Below are 16,492 nucleotides of genomic sequence, written 5' to 3'. Positions count from 1 at the left end.
CAAAAAACTTAAAAGAGAAGTCTATTATTTTGCTTGATAGTCTTTCTAATACATCTAATTGATAGTTTGAGTAACATTAACAATTAATAAGATAATTGGGAAAAAAAAAAAAAAAACGAAAAGAAAAAAAAACCCACAAATACATTATATCTAAATGAATAGACCTGCACAAGAATACATACTAGAGATCTAATAAATGATATCACTTCCCATGCAACCATTATCTTATTTGCATCCTTAGACAGCACAGTTACAACACTCCAGCTTTTAGAAAGGGTTGTATGTACTGACTCACTGTTCTCATCAAGGAGATGTAGGATTAATCTCACCTACCCATAGCCCATTGCACCACATATATTCTGGTTATCTAAACCTCTACTGTCCAGGCAGGATGGAGAGGAATTCCAGATGGTAATTAATATCCTTCTATCTGTCTCCAGCACCTATGCTAGCACAGGATGACTCACCATCTAGATGGATTCCACCAGTCACTCCTGATTAAACGAGCTTAAATAACCAGTATATACTGCACAACCAGTTTATACATGGTAACGTTCAATAAATCTCACACATCACCATTGGAGGTAAGTCAGTGCTGATACAAGTCAGAATGCGAAAATAATCCTGTTAGGTTCACAAGAACTGTAGATTTAGGTGTAAAACAGCATCTTGAACTTTGATCTTTGTTCTTGAACAAAAAATATATCCCTTTTCAGTGTGCCCAGGTGGCCAAGAAGGCCAATGGCATCCTGGCTTGTATCAGAAATGGTGTGGTGAGCAGAACTAGGGAAGTCATCCTGCCCCTGTACTCGGCATCGGTGAGGCCTCACCTCAAGTACTGTGTTCAGTTTTGGGCACCTCAGTACTGAAAGGACATGGAGGTGCCGGAGCAGATCCAAAGAAGGATAACAAGGCTTGTGAAGGGCTTGGAGAACTTACACTGTGAGGAGAGACTGAAGGAACTGGGGCTGTTTAGTCTAGGGAAGAGGAGGTTGAGGGGAGACTTTATTGCTCTCTTCCAGTATCTGAAAGGTGCTTACAGTGAGAGTGGGGTTGGTCTTTTCTCACTGGTGACAGGACAAAAGGAAATGGCCTTAAGTTGCACCAGGGGAGATTTAGATTGGATATCAGGAAAAATTTCTTTACAGAAAGGGAAGTTAAACATTGGAATAGGCTCCCCAGGGAGGTGGTTGAGTCACCATCCCTGGATATGTATAGAAACAATTTGTATATGGTGCTCAGGGACATGATTTAGCGGAGGGTTGTTAGTTAGGGTAGTATGGTTAGGTTGTGGTTGGACTCGATGATCTTTAAGGTCTTCTCCAACTTGAGTGATTCCATGATTCTATGATTCATCCAAGTGACTGTGTCAATGCAAGAACAACTAGAAAAACTATAGAAGTCAACATACTTCTGGGTGTCATGAAAGATCCAGAGCAAATATGACAGGAGTAGTTTAACGATAGCAAGTCAAGCAATGTATTAAAGCATTTAAAATTGATATTTAAAAAAACATTTGTGAAATACTTTTAGGATGGGTCATTCTTACCTTTGTTTACAGTGAGTTTGTGTGTAACTGAAGCATCATAAAAAGATGCAGTTTTACAATTAATGAGCCTAAGTGCATATGAATAAAAAGACTAGCAAAACAACATAAATATCAAAAGGAGGAAAAATAAGTTTATTTGTTAAAGATGAAGAAAAGCTTGATAAAAAAAAAAAAAAAAAAAAAGTTCATTACAGTGCAGCTATCCTCTTACAGATCTATCCATATCCTCTAAAACACAATCTAAAAGGCAAATCCTACATTCACACTTCACTTGATACTTGCTCTGGTTTAGCACACAATTTTCAACTACCAACATGCAGTCTTTACTTCACAGTGTCTGCAAATAATGTATTGGAAACACAACTTCTCCTTGTGTCTGTGGGATAGAATTTTAATACGGATCAATGCAAAATTTTCATCACTAAAATAAAGTAGTTCAAAACACTTCTGGGTAAACTATGTAGTCCCTTCTACGAAAGGGGGCAATTAAGCTTCTATATAGAAGGGCTTGCGGTCTTCCCTCCTCCTCCAGGCAGGAGGCTTTGCTCTATGCAACATGTTACTGAGTATCACTCCCTATTTGGTAACACTTTCTTAGTATTTCACAGTGCTCCAACGCTACCCACAACCATAATTGAAACATTTTAGTTTTATTAAATTGCATTTTAGGAATATGTGTTTAGAAATGAATAAAATAACTCTCTCTGCTCGATCTCTTGTTATTGTGATTACTTTAAATAAAGTTTTCTGTTTAATTCGCTGCTTTTCAACGCTGTATACGGTTGAGTGATGGTGACATCATCCCTTGCTCTACTGCACAAGATAGGTAAATAAATCAGCCCTCCAAAGAGTTACATGCAATTGGGAAACAGTATATGCGTAGTAAAACCAGTTGTGGCTTAAATAGTTTTGCTTGCGCAAAACATTTTAGTCATCATTATAAATCCATCCACAAGCGGCAGTATGCGTCATATTTCTGTACTTCCTAATTCTATGTTTCCACATATTAATGAAAAATACCAATTCTTTATAGAAAAAGAAACAGACATTTGGATGAACTGCTTTATTATGTTATAAATACACAGTGTTCCTCAAAAGAAAAAATAGAATTATTTTGAATAGATTCTCACAATCCCATTGAAAAATTACATCTGCTTTTGTATCTGCTGTGGGAACAAAAAGAAACAAACCAGAATCAATAAAATCTTATTAAAAAAATAGCATAACATCTTCCTGGAATGATAGTCAGTATTTTTAAAGAGTTGCTATAAACTAGAATGTTGTTGTTAAAAAAAAAGTAACTAACTTTTGTAAGTAAAACATTACCTTATCTCCACCCATTTACCATAACATGTGGCACCATTAGGGTGAACTGAACTCCACCCTTAACATAGAGTTTGAAAGATTCAAGTTGAAAGACGATGCATATTTTACATTATGTATCAAAAGCTAAAAAATTCTATTAAAAGAACATTGTAAGTAACATGTATTTCATATAATATTTCCATGTTTTGTGAATATATGGTCACTGAAATTATCAAATGTCAGTTAGGGTACATTCTCGCTAGGGAAGAAAGATGACGTTGACAAAAGCTGTGTTTCAAATACTACCTTTCAAGGGTTCGAAAACAATATTTTCATATTGCACTATTTTAACACTAATACCATGTCCAACACTACATAATACTTAGAGTCAAAAAAAAAAAAATCATCAGTTTTTCAGTTGAAAAAGAAATCAGGCCCGTGCATTAGGCAGTGGTAGTTCGATGGCTGTCTGACTTCAGTGAGGTTTGCCTCCTCTCACATCTGCATGTTCTGCTGTTCCAATTAAAAATCACTTACAGCTAACAGGTACAAGGAACTTCCTCCACAACCCACCCTCAAGAAAAGCCTATCTACTGGTTACTCCCACTGAAGGGATGCCTTCTCTCTAGATTTAAGTTGCAGAACCTGTCTGACAGTGCTTCTGGTGTGGCCTCAGTGAAATCACACACACTAACACTGTCCCTCCCAGAGACTGCAATGCCACTTACGTAAAAAGCAGAAGAATGGAAAGTGGAAAAAATAATAATAATAAATAAGAGTAGGATGGTTCTTGTTAAGGCTTGTTAAGCTCTCACATATTTCTCTCTTTCATTCACGCACTTACACACACACGCATACAGACATTAATTTATGCTTTGGCATAGTCTGCTGGAGGTGTTTTCAGGCCTGAGCTGGTTCTGAAGGCTACACTATATTATGCTTGTCACTAAACAATATCATTCCTTCACCTTTGTACATTTTAGAAAAGCTACCTAAGTATTTTAAGGAAAAAATAATTTAAAAAAAAGGCATAAGTTTTGCCTCACTTTCTTATGTGTAGGTTAGGAGGACAAATTCAGCCATTCAGAAAATATCAAAAACTCATTATGGAGTTTTCACAACAGGATAATCCAATTTTCTCGTTTCATGAAAGGACTTCAAAAGTAGAAGGCTGTGCAGGGAAACCACTGTCACTGGGACACAACTGCTAGAATTACATCTCTACAATTTCTGTGGCAACAATGAATTCAGAGTGATAAGGAATTCCAGAGCAATAACGAATTTATGAGGGTTTTCAACTGCCATTTTCATCTCAGGAAAGAAAAGGTACATTTTGTTTAGACAGGTCTCAAAAATCACAGTAATTATGAGGAATTGATGGAAATTACAATAAATAATAATTTTTCTGTTTTGCTCTTTAAATTACCACAAAAGCTTATCACTGTCTGTACAGTGATATCACTGTACAGACATCACTGTCTGTAATATTCAATTTACAGAGAAAAAAAAAATATTTTTTGTCTCAAAGGCTCTTGACACATAAAAATCCATGTTCTCCCTCAGCTTTAAGTGCAAAGTGATGTTCATATACTTTCAAGAACTCAAAACTAGTCCTAAATTGAGGTAGTACATTTTAATTAAGTTTCTTTCAAAGAACTCCAGAAAGAAACTTAAGAATTTAAGTAGCAACATCTATCAGCAAGCCTTAAAACCTCTAGGGACTGCTGTGTTCTTTCTTTCCACTTGAGCATTTTTGGAGCTTGGAGGTTCTTCTTTAACTCTTCCTCTTTTCCCCCCAAAATACTGTTTAGTCCATGCACCATTTGGACCTGTGGCATCTATTGCAACATCAATAATGGAATCTGGAGTCATCCACCTCAGAAACAACAAGAAAAGGAAGTTCAGAACAGCAAAAAGAGCAAAAATATACCCAGTCACTGGGCCACAGTGAGATATTAGTCTGTCAAGTCTCTCATCCATTGGTAAAACCACTTCATCTGCAACCCTCTCATACACCTAAGAGGAGAAAAGATAGAGAGTTCCTGTAAATAAACCAGAACAGACAACTGATTTTTAATTAAAGAAACAGTACTATGATAAAATTTAATGAACGTCAAAATACATGCTATTAATGACTATATACATATTAAGTCATACATTGTATGGTTAGTCCTGTGTTTCATAGAATCACAGAATGGCTTGAATTGAAAGGGACCCTTAAAGGACACCTAGTCTACCTCCGCTGCAATGAACAGGGACACCTACAGCTACATCAGGGTGCTCAGAGCCCTGTCAACCCAGCCCTGAATGTCTCCAGGGACTAGATATCCACTACCTCTCTGGGCAACCAGTTCCAGTGCTTTACTACTCTTATCATAATATATTTATTTATTTATTTTACTCCCAATATAGTTTTGTAAGCCAGAAAATTTTTTTCAGGGACCTACTATAAACAACTTGAGTCTCAAATTACACAAAAGATCTTTGTTGTTGAGAACACTGCAGATTTCATCCTACAAATACATTAGCAATGAGCTAACAAACAACCATCCTTTGTGCAACTTAAGCTCTATATGTTCTTCTCCCAGTTATAACATTTCCATTCACAGAGTTTGGCTTCATGTCTTAAGGAAGGGTTACAAAAGTAGCTGAAACCTAGGCTGGCTTATATAAAAACTTTGCAACTGAAACATTGTTTGCAGTTAAAAAATAATAAGACAAGTTCCACTGACTGTATTTGGTAAAGATCAGATAAAGACATTGTATTGGAAACTTCTTCAAGGAGGTTTATAAGAGAGACACTTATCTAAGTAACAGTACAAAATAATTAAGACATATGTGTTCCAGCTACTCTTGTCCAAAACATAGGGGCTGAAGCCAGGAGTGACAGATCTTCACAGGAGTGAATAAATTATTGCAGTTAACACTCTTCATTAATGACTGAGTTTTCCCACTGAAGCACAATTCTAATTCTGAAATATGACTTCAAAAGCATGGTAATTTATTTTCATTACATCCATAGCTCATGTATATTCAGATATGTCTGCTGACATTAAGCTACCTCCTGTCTCCTCATTTTAAAACACTCATTAGCATATCACAGACAAAACTGTGTCATGAGCTCTTTTCATAAATCTTATGCAGCATGTTTGCCAGTTATGCCACAAGAGTTACTTACTATGCAGACACTGGAAAAAAGATATACGAGTAGAAATGTAACTAAAGATCTAGGCTATTCTTCAGAGTAGTTATTACTGTTATGTCATAGAAAAAAAAATACTTTAAGAGAATTAAAGAAGTAGTTATACATACTTTTTCAGTTCTCTCTGCTACATTCCTCCATGAGTAAAATGTCTTCACTTTATTATGAATGCTTTCTGGAGACGGTAGTTTTCCTGATCTGAGCTGGGCAATTGCCTTCTCAAGTCCATCACACAAAGACTTTACAGAAGGTTCACATAAAATAATTAGATTTTCTGGAAGCACCTCAGGAATCCCACCAACTCTTGTACTCACCACCTTAGAAAGAAACAAAAGAATTACTACGTATGCTGCATAACAGTAAAATACAGTGATGATAGTCATGTTTCCCTGTTTAGATACAACAATATCACAAAGACAAAGAAATAACCAAAAAAACCCACAATACAATGACTGGTTGCCATGAAGGCACCAAGACTGATGCTTTATTCTGGGAGTTTTACCTCCATGAGAACTGAAGGTATAGGCCCTAGAAAAGACCTAGTACAATAAATTACTTTTAATGATCTTTAGAATTATTTGATAACATGCCAAGACAGAAGATGGATTAAGGATGCATTTTTCCAAAAGGTGTTTCTCACACTACAAAACTAGGTCTGTTCAATTAGATTTTGGACCTTTTCTCCATAGACCCTCACAAAACGGGTTGTCTCTGCTTGTAAATAGTAGTTTTACCACATCTTCCTTCCGTTTATGGTTTCTAGGGTGAACCTTTACAAGAATTTCTTTAAAAGCTCAGTAATCTGAATTATTTTTAATGAGAAATCAGGAATTACTATGACTTGTGTTCTCTAACCACTTCTAGCAGGCAACTGTAAGAAAACCACAGAACTTCCCAGCCACCAGAGTGGAAAACAGATGACTGGGGAATGAATGCCACAGATTAGTACTATTACTATGAAAAAATGTTGGAGTGCAAGAAGGGGGAAGTCCCTTCTATTTTCTGCACTTCTTGTATACTAATGTCTTGGTTTCAGTTAGGATAGAGTTAATTTTTCTACTAGTCACTGGTATGGCGCCATACTTAGATTTAAGAGGAAAAATAACACTGATAACACAACATTGTTTCTGAGCAGTGTTTACACTAAGCCAAGGACTCTTCAGCTTCTCATTCTGCCCTACAAGCAAGAAGAGGGGTGTACATAAGAAGGTAGGAGGACAAAAATCAAGACAGCTGACCCAAAATGGCCAATATATTTGATATTCCATAACATATGACATCATCCTGAGCAATAAAATATAGGGGAGTTGGTAGAGGGGGCAACCATTGCTGCAAGACTGGCAACATATATCACTTTGTATTTATTTTATTTTTTTTCCCTTTTTTTTTTTTCCCATTCAACAATCTTTACCTTCACTCAGAACTTTTACCTTTTTCCCCCATCCCACTAGGGCTTAGCTACCTGTTGGGTTAAACCATTAGATACCTCACCAGTCCACCGTTAAAAAAGTTTCTTCAGGTTTTAATGTGAGGACCCCAGCTCTTTATAGCTGTTAACTTTTTCTTTTGGCTGTCAATCTGTAAACTGAGCTATCTATTAGCCAGAATTAGCTTCTAATGTGATTGCTCTAGTGTCTCCTTTCTCATCTTATCTTGAATCCCTGCATTCAGCTGAAGCATGACACTATATGTCAGACCTTGATTCAGAGGAAAAAGAGTCATCAAACAATGGTTTAGTTTGATAACTTAATAAGTCCAACTGACCAGTAAGACATTTTTCAGGAGCTCCTCATTAAGCAAAGTCAAAGTAAGTCTTCATAAACATAAACTACCCTTCAATCTGTAAAGCAGTACATACACAGTAACATTGTGAAGAGATAGTCTGGTTAATTCAAACTGAAAGTTAGCAGGTGTGTCTGTCTTTCTAACTCTGTACAAGTTTCATGAACTTTGATTGAAATGGATACATGCATTCTAGATAGTTGAGGTTTTTGTTTGCTTGTTTGTTTTACCTGTAAACCACAGCTTGCTGCTTCCACAATTGCCATACAAAAGGCTTCAGTGAGGGAAGTGTTGAGAAAAATGTGACCCTGGACTAGAACATCTCTAACATCCTGGTGTTCCAAGGCTCCTAGGAGACGTACCCTGTATATAATAAAAAATACAAAATAAACACTAGATTTGTACTGTAATAATTCTGTATAACGTTAAACACTGTGGTGGTTTAACCTGGCTGGTGGCTGGGTACCTCACAGTCACTTGCTCACGCTCCAATGAGGGAGAGAATAGAATAAAAAAAAAAATACAAAAGCAGAACTCATAAGTTTTATCTCAACAATTTACTAAGAAAGAGAAAAGAAAAAGGATAATAGTTATAACTATATATATGTGCATAAATATGTACAAATGTATACAGCAAGTATTACACAAGCAAGTGCTTACCACCCCCCAACCAATGCCCAGCTAGTCCCCAAGCAGTGGAAGAGAGCGAGATGACCTCCCACCTCTTTCAAGACTCCATCTATATGATGTCATATGGTATGGAAATCCCTTTGGTGAGTTTAAGTCAGCTGTCCTAATTCTCTTCCTTCCTTACTACTTGGGCCCTTTGCTGAGAATGGCCTTGGCTCTGTGCAACACTGTTCTGTGCAATAGGTGCTCAGAAGCACCTATAAACATAGGTGTCTTATCAGCATTGTTTTTCTCCTAGAAACAAAACATAACATCATACCAGACACTCTGAAGAAAGCAATTCCGTCCCAGGTGAAACTAAGATACATATATACTGGAAAATGAGTTCCAATGGTGCGTACACATAGAGAGAGAAGCAACACAGACACCTTAGTTCCATTTTCTCTAAAACTTGATCAACAATAAAGAAATACAAGACCCTCTTGCTTTTATTCCAAAGAAAGTTGGTGGAGAAGGAGTTGCCTCTTTTTGTTTCATGAGCAACCACCTTCATAATACTACTGTCTGATCCTTCTAGCACTTCACAAGAACACAGCTTCACAGAATTAATAACAAAGATTCATTTCCCTTTCTCTGTTTAGATACATTATCTGAATTTTCAGTGCGAGGCGTGACCAATGTCAAAGTCTAAGGTAAAAAAAAGAAGTGTATATACTTAGAATAGCAAAGATCAAAGACCATCAGTTTGAAGAGACACTGTGAAACCAGAAGAAAGAAAAACACAACTAACAAACAAGTATCTTACATAGCAGAGAGGAGCAGATGAAATAATTACTGACTGAGGTACTGGAAAATCAAGAACCTGGTATTTGCTGTATAAAAAAAACTATATACAACAACAAAGAAATATTCACAGACATGACAGAAACATTTGGTAACATTTAATCCAAGGAACATGTCTGCAGCACCACAGGAAGACATAGTAAATAAGTCCTGGCCTGAAGAGTTTCAGACTGAAATTAGAAAAGTTAAAAATAAAGTAAAGCAACGGTTTATTATTTATTTATTTATTATTTATAAACGGTTATTTAAACAAAATAAAGTAAAGCAACGGTAAAGAGGAAGCTTCCAGAATTACTAGCAATGATTCTCACAGATACCATCAACATGAAGTAGCCATCTAACAGTTCTTGCCACGTAGTGATACTACAAGTACATTAAGAGTGTGATAAATTCAGATTTTCTCTGACACAAGACAAGGTTCACATCAGGTGAACTTGCAAGATCACAGTCCAACTCTGGAAGTTCTCAGCACTTGGTCTTTCTACCTTGCCTTTGGTAGTTCTCATCTTCTCTAGTTTTTGAGGGAAGGGGGCAGGGAGCTGCTGTCTTTCCCACCTCTTAAGTACAGTGATTATAAACATGCTCAGAACAAACCTGTCATGTAGCTGGTATCTTTCCCGCACTTCTTCGAGTACAATTCGTTTTGGTCCTTCTCCTCCGACTAGGAAATGTAACTCTGGATACTTCTGACAGAGCTCAGGAATTATACCACTAAGCAAATCTATACCTAAGAACATAAAATATAAGGCAAGATGTTATTGTATTGGATATTAGAAGTTATACCACCAAGAAAATCTAGACTTAGGAGCAACAAAATGTAGAACAAGCCATTACTGTATTTGGTATCAGCACTCATCATGACGTAGCCTGCTGCTATATTCCCCACTGTCTTATCATTATTTGCCCATGTACAAAGATGCTCTCCCTCCTGTTTATAAGCTCCCCTCACGTTGAGAGGCCACAATGAGGTTGCCCCAGAAGCCTTCTCTTCTCTAGGTTGAACAAGCCCAGCTCCCTCAGCCTTTCTTCATAGGAGAGGTGCTCCAGCCCTTTAAGCATCCTCATGGTCTCCCCGGCCCTAATCCAAAAGCTCCACACCTTTCTTGTGCTGCAGGCCCCATACCCAGATGCGGTAAGGTAGTAAAGTAATAGAAGCCAAGCTTTGCACTTTATGAATTTCAGTTTACAAATCTCAGTATCACAAAAAAAATACACCTCTAAATCCAACATGCGCAAATGGGAGTGATATATACAATGGACATTTTTTGCTACCTTTTCTGTAAACAAGCCTGCTGACCACCACAATCGTTACGGTGCTGTCATCCCTCCTGGATGGGTCTGGGGTGAAATCAGTGGGATCCACAGCATTAGGGATGACGGAGACGATGCGGGGGTCCAACGCCGCTCGCAGCACCGTGTTCTCCTTACTGGTGTAGGAGACGCAGATGATGTGGTTGGTATCGCACAGGGACACGGTCAGAAGTTTGTTGGTGAGCACCGAGCTGACGTCCGCAAAGCCAAAGAGCGAGTGGTCAGTGAACACGGTGCGCAGCCCCATGGTCTTGGCATGGAAGAGCGCGTCGTGCGCCATGGCTGAGAAGGAGCTGTGGGCATGGACGATGGTGACACGCTCCCGCACAAAGATGTACCTGAGCAGAGGCAAGCTGTGGAACAGCGTGGTGGCTGTGGACTGGTTGTACATCACCCTGAGGGGCAGGTAATACACCTTCAGCCCGTTGGTCAGGTAGCGGACGCCCTTACGGCTGCCGTAGGCGTGGGTGACCACCAGTACCTTGTGGCCACGCTCGATGAGGCACTGCGACAGCTGATAGATGTGGCTCTCCACGCCGCCCATATTGGGGTAGAAGAAGTCCGACACCATGCAGACGCTCTGCGCTCTCCCTGCCCCCATCCTCCCACAGGGGCAACGACGAGGTGCCATCACTCTCTCCCGGCCGCCCTCCGGACCCCAGCGGGCCCCTCGCCGTGGCTGGGCCCGGCCATGTCCCAAGCACAGGCCGCACTGCCGGAGGGGCACGCAGCCGCCGCGGGCCCTTCAGGAGAGCGCTCACCTCCAGCAGCCGCCACCCGCCTGGCAGGGGGGGCCGCGCACGTACCTGCCGCCCGCCGCCGCTCGCTGGGCGCTGCCCGCCGCCTTCCCATATCCGGGCACGGCCGCGTCACCGCGGTAACAGCGAGGCTGCCTCGCCCGGCCCCCGCCGCCCAGCCTCGGCCAATCGCCGCCCGCTGTCGAGTCACGACCAATCGAAGTCGGTGGGAAGGGCTGAGGGAGAGGAGGTGGCGGTTTCGTTTCTTCCGTTGTTCACCTTGTGTGTGAGGAGTCGCCGCCCCGCAGTGACTCCGCTCTGGAACCGCTTACGCAGTCGTTATCCAGGCAGGGCACCGAGGTGTCTCGGAGCAGATAGGTTAGCCATTGAGATGGGGAGGATCTTGAGCTGCAGGCCTCACCGCAGCCATTCTTAGGGTACACTGACCTCATTGCAGCCTTTCAGTACCTGAAGGGAACTTACACCCAGGAGGGGAGTAAACTCTTCGAAAGGGCTGACAGTAGCAGGACTAGGGGAAATGGTTTTAAGTTGAAAGCGGGAAGATTTAGGTTGGATGTTAGGGGGAAGTTCTTCACTAGGAGAGTGGTTAGGCCCTGGAACAGGCTGCCCAGGGAGGCTGTGGATGCCCCGTCCTTGGAGGTGTTCAAGACCAGGTTGGATGGGGCCCTGGGCAACCTGATCTAGTAAATGTGTATGTTTGGTGGCCCTGCCAGGCAGGGGGGTTGGAACAATGTGATCCTTGAGGTCCCTTCCAACCCGGGTCATTCTGTGATTCTGTGATAGATGGGCAGCAGGATGCTGGCATCACTTGGCTGAGCCTTTCTGATCTTACCCCAGTGAGCTTTGGAATCAGCAGACACCAGTTCAAGCTTGTCCATTGCTGGCTGCCAAGACTGGATGTTATCACAGCAAGCTAGAGCTGTTCATGACTTCGTTGTATGTTCCCAATGTTTTCTTTGGCAGCTGCTTCTCCTTGCAAAGATTTCTGGTATGAATTTTGTCAGGTTCAATTCTATCATCTCTCCTATGTGAATATCTAGAGCATGAGCTGACCTAGGCCACAGTGCTGGTTGGGTTAAAGCTTGGACAGCCATTGTTTGGAGGTGCTGACTGCAAGAAAGAATAAGGGAAAAAAAAATCAGCTGACGTGTTGGTGTGTTGAATGAGCCATTGCTCATTGTTTGAGTCTTTTCCAGTGTTGAGCAAGGTGAGGCCGGTATTGGTACATCTGACATCATCATGTAATGCTCCTCCTGGGTGAAACACCTGGTGGGAACCTGAATTTCAAGATATCATCGAGCTGTGAAAAGAGCCAGGGGAGCTGGAGGCCATAGGGATCCTAATTCTCAGCAGAAACTGGAGTCTGGATATAAGAAGTTTGCCTTAAATAAAATCCAAGAAAAAAAAACAAAAACACCAAAACAACAAAGTTGTATAGAACAAGGAAGAAAGCGCTTTGAGGTTCTCATGTGCAGCACCCTGTAATGTGATCCCTGGCAAGTTATGGTAGTAACCTGCTTTGGGGTCAGGCTGAAACACAATGTTGAAATGTTCCTTGAACATCTCCAGGGTTGGTGACTCCACCACCACCCTGATCCACTGCGTGACCACTCTTTTAGAGAAGTAATATTTCCTAACATCCAGCCTGAATCTCCCCTGGCACAGCTTGAAACCATTTCCTCTAGTCCTATCACCAATTACAGGAGAGAAGAAGCCAATGCCCAGCTCATTACAACTTCCCTTCAAGTAGTTACAGAGAGCAATAAAGTCTCCCCTGAGCCTTCTCCAGAATGAATAATCCCAGCTTCTTCAGCTGCTCCTCATATGGCCTGTGCTCCAGACCCCTCACCAGCTTTGTTGCCCTTCTTTGAACACGCTCCAGGGTCTCAATGTCTTTCTTGCAGCAAGGGACCCAAAACTGGACACAGTACTGGAGGTACAGAGCTGAATATAGGGGACAATCATTTCCCTGTTCCTGCTGGCAACACTGTTTCTTATGCAAGCCAGGATGCCATTGGCCTTCTTGGCCGCCTGGGCACACTACTGGCTCATGTTCAGCCGAGCATCAATCAATACCCCCAGGTCCACTTCCTTTACACAGTCTTCCAGCCACTCTGCCCCAAGCCTGTAGCACTGCCTGGGGTTGTTGTGGCCAAAGTGCAGGCCAAATTTGGTCTTTTTGAAACTCATCCCATTGGCTTCAGCCCAACTATCCAGCCTGCCCAGATCCTTCTGAAGGGCCTTGCTACCCCAAGGCAGATCAACACTTCCAGCCAATTTGGTGTCATCTGCAAACTTAATGAGGGTGCACTCAGTGCCCTCAACCAGGTCATCAATAAAGATACTGAAGAGGACAGGCTCCAGCACCAACCCCTGCGGAACACCACTTGTGATCAGTTGCAGGTAGCAGTTTTGCTGCTCCCCCTCCTGGCTCCACCAAGAATTGAGAACTCTACCATTTCATGGTCACTCTGTCCAAGACAGCCCCTGATCTCCACATCTCCCACCAGACCATCTGTTTGTGAACAGCAGGTCTAGCGGGGCAGCTCCTCTCATAGGCTCTCTTGCCAGCTGCATTAGAAAGTTATCCTCCATACACTCCAGAAACCTCCTAGGCTGCTTCTTCTGTGCTGTGTTGTATTCCCAGCATATGCTGGGGAAGTTGAAGTCCCCAAAGAGGACAAGGAAAGAGGACAAGGGCTGGTGATGGCACAGCTTCCACCAGCTGCTCATAGAACACATCATCTGTCTCTTCATCCTGGTTTGGTGGTCTATAGCAGATGCCCACAAGGATGTCTAACTTGTCAGCCCTTCCCCTCATCCTTACCCATAGGGATTCAGTCTTATCATCCCCGGCCACAAGCTCAGTAACATCAAAGCACTCTCTAATATAGACACACCACCAGCCCTCCTACCTTGCCTATCCTTCCTGAAGAATTTTTAGCTATCCATTGCAGCACTCCAGTCATGGGAGCAGTCCCACCATGTTTCCATAATGACAACATGGTCATAGTGTGCTGCATGCACAGTGGCTTCCAACTCTTCTTGTTGCCCATGCTGTGTGCACTGGTGTAGGTGCACTTTAGCTGAGCCCCTCACCTCTCCCCTAATCCCATTACCCATCATTACCCACTAGACTCATCTCTAGTGGGCCTGGCTTTATCACCTTCCCCCTTCATATCTAGTTTAAAAACCCTCTCCACAAGTCCTGCCAGCTCCTGGGCAAGGATCCATTTCTCCCTTTGAGACAGGTGATACCCATTGGCAGACTTCAGGCCGGGTGCCAGGTAAACTGCCCCGTGATCAAAGAACCCAAAGTTCTTGCATTTGCACCAGCCTCTCAGCTATGAGTTTATAAAGTGGATTTTCCTGCTCAGTGCCTCCTTCCCTGCCTCTGTAGGAATACAGGCAAATACTGCTTGTATGCCTGCTCCATCAACTAACCTCCCTGGCGGCAGCACACCTCCCTACAGGTAGGGGCAGGCCATCATATTGGGCCCTCAGTTCCTCTTAGGAGGGAGTCACCTATGACTATCACCCTCCTTTCTTTACTGGAGGAGGCAGTCTTTAAGCATGGAGCTGACCACCTCTCCTTAAAAAGAGAGAAGGAAGCAGTCCTCACACCTCAGCCTCAGCCACCTCACCCTTCACTTTCAGGGCTTCAAAGCTATTACATAGAGGCACCTAGGGAAACCAAGGTAGGTTGGAACAGGGGTTGCCCACAACACTAAGCTGGGACCTGCTGCTATTCCTTCTCTCATGTTGGCTCTCTCAGTTTGACTATGGCAAGGGAGAGGGTCCACCACAGTTTGGGGGTGCAATCTCTGCGTCTTTCTCACAGAGAGTCACACCATCAGTTGATTTCTTGCTCACATTCTCTGATGGTTCTTAATCTCTCTACCTCCTCCCTAAGCTTTACCACCAGGCTGAGCAACTCATCCACCTGCTCACACCTCACGCAGGTGGCATCCTTGCTATCCTCCCCTGGCAGCAGCAGGCTTTGGAACTCCCTGCAGCCAGAGTCACAGAAACACAGAATTGTAGGGGTTGGAAGGGACCTCTAGAGATCATCAAGTCCAGAGTCCAGAGACCTGAACCATCACACTTCTGGGCAGGCCCTCCATCTGAGTTGCTACAGTCTTCTTGAGGTAGATACCATATTTGAAGCTGTAGCCTCAGGGTCTATCAGTAGGAGAGCTGGTCTCTTGAGTAAAGACAAAAACACTGACATTTCCTGCCACAAGACCCAGCTCCCATACTTGCTGCTACAGTAATGTATGGGTAGCTGTCATGGTTTAATAATTTTGTAATTTTTGCTATCAGTATTCCACATCATAACATCATATAAAGCATGAATAATTTTACTGAATCTGCAACTTATCAGAAGAAGACTACATCTCCCAGGGAACAACACGATGGGTCACGGGACCTGGACTCTATATTAACTCTGTCGCAGAACAGACTGACGTCTTTCGAGTTCTGGCGTTCAGGGGAGTGTGTGGGAGCCTTCAGCCGTTCGCCTAGATTCACAGTAGGCCTCTCGGTTACGGGACTCATTCTCTCTCCTATTTTGCTTGATTCGTTAGCTCAATTTCAATTATATTGTATTATATTGTGTTATCCTGTATTTCGATATAGTATTTAGTAAATAAGTGTGCCTCCTTAGATCGTTGCCGCTGTTTTTCTTTTCCTAATTAACTTTTCCTTTCGGCCTAGGGCCCCTCTGGGGCCTACGGCCCCCTGTCACGGACGCAGGTGGACTTTTAGTTCAAACCGTGACAGATTTTGGTGGAGAATGCGGGCAATTTGAGTTGCTGTTTTTCTGTGTTTTCTTCTGTTGCTCTTTTAGCTTTTAACAGAGCTACGAGTTTTTTTTTCCCTGTTAAGGAGCTATCTCGTGTTTGCGATTCTGCACCTGCGAGCTTGACCTTGAAAGTCCAGGCGGACTGCCAATACTCCAGTATATTTTATAAACACTGCTGAGCTTTGTTTTCTTTTACTTTTTTCTCTCTATTGGAGGAAAAAAGATGTTTTCTCTACTAAATTTGTTTTACCAGGGACTGTGTGCCATTGGTTCCTTTTTTGAGACGCTCCGAACATATTGGGCCATGT

General features: G+C 42.2%; 1 protein-coding gene across 5 annotated transcripts; it reads right to left on the bottom strand.

Annotated features, from left to right (window-relative positions):
- Positions 1-2,597: 2,597 nt before the first annotated feature.
- On the bottom strand, positions 2,598-11,493 carry PIGA (phosphatidylinositol glycan anchor biosynthesis class A). 5 transcript variants are annotated; one of them, XM_085550419.1, is made up of 6 exons: positions 10,961-11,493; positions 10,584-10,813; positions 9,906-10,038; positions 8,069-8,201; positions 6,167-6,373; positions 2,598-4,870 (listed from the first exon to the last, which is right to left on the bottom strand). In XM_085550419.1, exons 1-6 carry the CDS (start codon positions 11,251-11,253, stop codon positions 4,550-4,552), a joined length of 1,317 nt encoding a protein of 438 aa, XP_085406545.1. In that variant the 5' UTR covers positions 11,254-11,493; the 3' UTR covers positions 2,598-4,549. The 5 variants fall into 5 exon arrangements, 4 of the variants coding, with proteins under 4 accessions (XP_085406545.1, XP_085406549.1, XP_015742122.1 ...); XM_085550423.1 differs by having other exon boundaries at positions 10,584-11,017; positions 11,104-11,493; XM_015886636.3 differs by having other exon boundaries at positions 10,584-11,493.
- Between the last annotated feature and the right edge of the window lie 4,999 nt (positions 11,494-16,492).

The sequence above is a fragment of the Coturnix japonica genome, chromosome 1 (genome assembly GCF_054131305.1).
Source record: "Coturnix japonica strain WE chromosome 1, WE-NBRP24, whole genome shotgun sequence".
Classification (NCBI taxonomy): Eukaryota; Metazoa; Chordata; class Aves; order Galliformes; family Phasianidae; genus Coturnix; species Coturnix japonica.
Note: the sequence above shows the minus strand (reverse complement) of the source record. Positions and strands in the feature narration are given on the sequence as shown.

Excerpts from the sequence above, each read along its gene's own strand:
- PIGA (XM_015886636.3), bottom strand. The coding sequence starts at position 11,253 with ATGGCACCTCGTCGTTGCCCCTGTGGGAGGATGGGGGCAGGGAGAGCG. Across the intron at positions 10,039-10,583 it reads CAGGCTTGTTTACAGAAAAG|GTATAGATTTGCTTAGTGGT; the intron begins GTAGCAAAAAAT and ends TTATGTTCTTAG. Across the intron at positions 4,871-6,166 it reads TAGCAGAGAGAACTGAAAAA|GTGTATGAGAGGGTTGCAGA; the intron begins GTATGTATAACT and ends TTCTCCTCTTAG.